General features: G+C 57.7%; 1 protein-coding gene across 3 annotated transcripts; it reads left to right on the top strand.

The window, feature by feature from the left end:
- The first annotated feature begins 295 nt into the window (after nt 1-295).
- On the top strand, nt 296-2,994 carry Derl3 (derlin 3). 3 transcript variants are annotated; one of them, XM_059281935.1, is made up of 8 exons: nt 296-419; nt 534-599; nt 685-758; nt 869-962; nt 1,353-1,548; nt 1,998-2,088; nt 2,191-2,280; nt 2,424-2,994. In XM_059281935.1, exons 1-7 carry the CDS (start codon nt 327-329, stop codon nt 2,261-2,263), a joined length of 687 nt encoding a protein of 228 aa, XP_059137918.1. In that variant the 5' UTR covers nt 296-326; the 3' UTR covers nt 2,264-2,280; nt 2,424-2,994. The 3 variants fall into 3 exon arrangements, with proteins under 3 accessions (XP_059137918.1, XP_059137917.1, XP_059137920.1); XM_059281934.1 differs by having other exon boundaries at nt 2,191-2,994; XM_059281937.1 differs by having other exon boundaries at nt 303-419; nt 537-599; nt 2,191-2,994.
- The last annotated feature ends 235 nt before the right edge of the window (nt 2,995-3,229 follow it).

The raw sequence follows: 3,229 nt of genomic DNA, 5'->3' as shown, positions 1-3,229 counted from the left end.
CATAGCCCCGCCCCCTTTCATAGCCACGCGACCTCGTGGGTCCTTGCTATTGGTCCTTCTCGAGATGCTGTCAAGCGACCATTTCTGATTGGCCACAAGCCCCCCCACGCCTCCACAGCAGCCACAACAACCGCCACGTGCTCTACCGTGGGACTTCCTCATTGGCCAGCCTCCTCGATACACCTGACTTCCCGCTCCCTCTCCCCATTGGCTTTCCAGTCCCAGGCTCGGCTCTTCCGCCGCTGATTGGCCACTAGGGAATGAGGCGGGGCTTGGGGCGGGTTAAGAGCGCGGCCTTGCCGGCGCGCGCGCGCCTAGGATTTTCGATGGCAGGGCAGGGGCTGGCGGCGGGCTTCCTGCAGGTGCCCGCGGTGACGCGGGCCTACACCGCGGCCTGCGTCCTTACCACCGCCGCAGTGGTGAGCGGGCCGGCCGGGCGGGCGTGGTGGCGCCATGGTTACTGTCCCTGGCCGGCCGGAGGGGGTTAGGGAGGTCGCTGGTTTCCGGCGTCTTACACGCTCCCCGTCCCACAGCAGCTGGAACTCCTCAGCCCCTTCCAGCTCTACTTCAACCCGCACCTGGTGTTCCGGAAGTTCCAGGTGAGGTGGCCCCGACTCTGGCACCTGTCAGCCAGGCCCTCGCCCTCCAGCCCCGCGCCTCACCGCCACCCCCACCTCTTTGCAGGTCTGGAGGCTCATCACTACCTTCCTCTTCTTCGGGCCCCTGGGATTCGGCTTCTTCTTCAACATGCTCTTCGTGTATCCTGGGCCACGGGAGTGGGTGGTGAGGTCGGATTGGGGGTGTGCTGGGCTAGGAGCGGGGAAACTGAGGCCCAGTCCGCGTGGCACTTCCTATACCAGTGTTGCAGGTTCCGCTACTGCCGTATGCTGGAGGAGGGTTCTTTCCGTGGTCGAAAAGCCGACTTCGTCTTCATGTTTCTCTTCGGGGGTGTTCTTATGACTGTATCCTTCCTGTAGGCTCACTATTATTGGGCCAAGGGACACCTCTGTCTATGTCGTGGCCCTGGGGTTCGACATGAAGTGCCCAGGCCGGAAGAGACAAACATTCAGGGCCTAGCAGCCATGTAGTCTAGATGCCCCAGCTAGATCAGTGTCTCTGCAGAGCACAACAGGGAGAAAATAGGACAGACTGGTAGAATACTGAGGCTCTGAAACATGAATGCAAGAGCCAGAGAAAGGAGCAGTCATGGATGGAGCCTGGGTACCTGGACGCCACAGAGAGGGGGCTCTGCTTGATATGGAATAGACCAGGGAGATGAGGAAACCTGTTGAAAGAGCCAGGGAGGCACTGTGGGCAGCAGACTGCTCCAGGGCACCTTGACTCTGGCCCAGCTGCTGGGATTCCTGGGCAGCCTCTTTTTCCTGGGACAGGCCCTCATGGCCATGCTGGTCTATGTGTGGAGTCGTCGCAGCCCTCAGGTGAGGGTCAACTTCTTTGGATTACTCAACTTCCAGGCACCATTCCTGCCCTGGGCCCTCATGGGCTTCTCGATGCTGCTGGGCAACTCCGTCCTCACAGACCTGCTAGGTGAGCCTGCCCACCCTTCCCACTCACCTCAGGCCAGCTGCTCCCATCAGGGTATGCAGCTCACACACACATCCCTTCCCCCTGCACCAGACCTTTCTCCCGTGCACCTCCCAAATTCCTCTTCCTGTCCTAACTGTCATGTTCTTAATGCCCCTCAAGCAGTTCAGCTGGCCCACAGGATTTGCATCTGTGGTTGACCTGAAGACACCAGAGTTGGTCCTGCATGGGGGTGGTTACAGTTTCTGCTTCCTGGTTCCTACTCCCCCAGTGTTCTCAGGTCCCTAGTCCTTCCCCCTCCCCAGGTACTGTCCACTTTTGGGCCCCTTTATGCCTTTCAAAGCCAGTTCTGATCTTACCCTGATGGCAGATAACAGGGTGCTTGTGCTCTGGAACCTGGGCTACACTGGGCTGTGAAAGATGGCCTCTGGCAGCCTTCGGCTCTCTTGCAGGCATTGTTGTGGGCCACATCTACTACTTCCTGGAAGATGTCTTTCCCAACCAGCCTGGAGGCAAGAGGCTGCTGCTGACCCCCAGCTTTCTGTGAGTGTGAGACAACTGTTTTCCCCCCTTTGGTGGCAGTCTACCTACTCCATGGGGAAACTGTGTTTACTGCAGCTCAGCATAGTTGTCCCCTCCCCACAGGAAGCTACTACTCGATGACCCTCAGGAGGACCCCAATTACCTGCCCCTTCCAGAAGAACCACCAGAGCCCTGAGTGCAGCCCCTGGACCAGTAAGCCCACTTGGTCAGCCTGAGGCTCCTGGCAGAGTTCTACCTTCTCTTATGCCAAGCAACCCATCCAGAAGGCTGGGCCCACCTTGGTGCCTCAGCCAGCAACACCCTACATCCCCTGTACCATCTCTGCTCAACTGTAGGTAGTAGGACATGAGGCCCAGAGAGGGTGAAGACTGCCAACGGATGCCTAGCAGAGCTCTGAACTCAACTAATACAGACCTCCAGTTCTCATCTTCATGCTGCCAGTGCCTTGCTGGAGCACTGGCAACAAGTCCTCACCACCCAGGATCATGCCCAGTCTACAGGTATCCTGCCTGGGGTGCCAGTGGGCTGATGCCCATCCTCCTAGCCTCTCTGTCCTCTTTGGCAAGCAAGTGTTCACGTTCATCTCCGGCTGGTGACCCAAAAGTCCCATGGGCTCAGGTGCAGAGAACAAGTTTGGTCCTCTGCCACTCTAGTGAGCCCAGGACCTTGAGCTCTATCTTAGCAGAACCCTGTGTGTAGCAGAGGTAGTTCTACGACATTCCGTTTGCTGAAGGCCTGTGAGTCCTTCCTACCTGCACCTCCTCTGAACCGAGGATGTCAATGTGGCCAGTTTTCCTTGTTGCTGTACATGTGCTCCCCTGGGGCTTACTCCTGGATGCCCAACAGCATGGGATTCCCCCAACCACTGCTTATTATTTCTATGGCAACAAAAATGTTTTCTACTGAGTCTGACTCAATTTCATAGTGAAACCTGGTGGGGCCGAAGCTGTGTTGCTGTGTGGAAGTGCTCAAAGCAGGCAGACTCTAGGGGTGTACGGGGAGAGGGGTAGAACACTCCCCAGGAGGACCCCCTGAGAGAGGGTAGCAGTAGACTGTAGCTGCAGTACTGGGATCACTGTCTTCAATTACAAACCCGCATGCCCAGTTTGCCAAGTGCAGACCCATCTGTCACCTTAACGGA

This window comes from Peromyscus eremicus, chromosome 16_21, assembly GCF_949786415.1.
Source record: "Peromyscus eremicus chromosome 16_21, PerEre_H2_v1, whole genome shotgun sequence".
Taxonomy (NCBI): domain Eukaryota; kingdom Metazoa; phylum Chordata; class Mammalia; order Rodentia; family Cricetidae; genus Peromyscus; species Peromyscus eremicus.
This window is presented reverse-complemented; position numbering and strand designations above follow the sequence as displayed.

Coding starts and splice junctions, on each gene's coding strand:
- Derl3 (XM_059281935.1), top strand. CDS start 327: ATGGCAGGGCAGGGGCTGGCGGCGGGCTTCCTGCAGGTGCCCGCGGTG. Junction 759..868: donor TTCTTCAACATGCTCTTCGT/GTATCCTGGGCC, acceptor CCAGTGTTGCAG/GTTCCGCTACTGCCGTATGC. Junction 1,549..1,997: donor CGTCCTCACAGACCTGCTAG/GTGAGCCTGCCC, acceptor GCTCTCTTGCAG/GCATTGTTGTGGGCCACATC.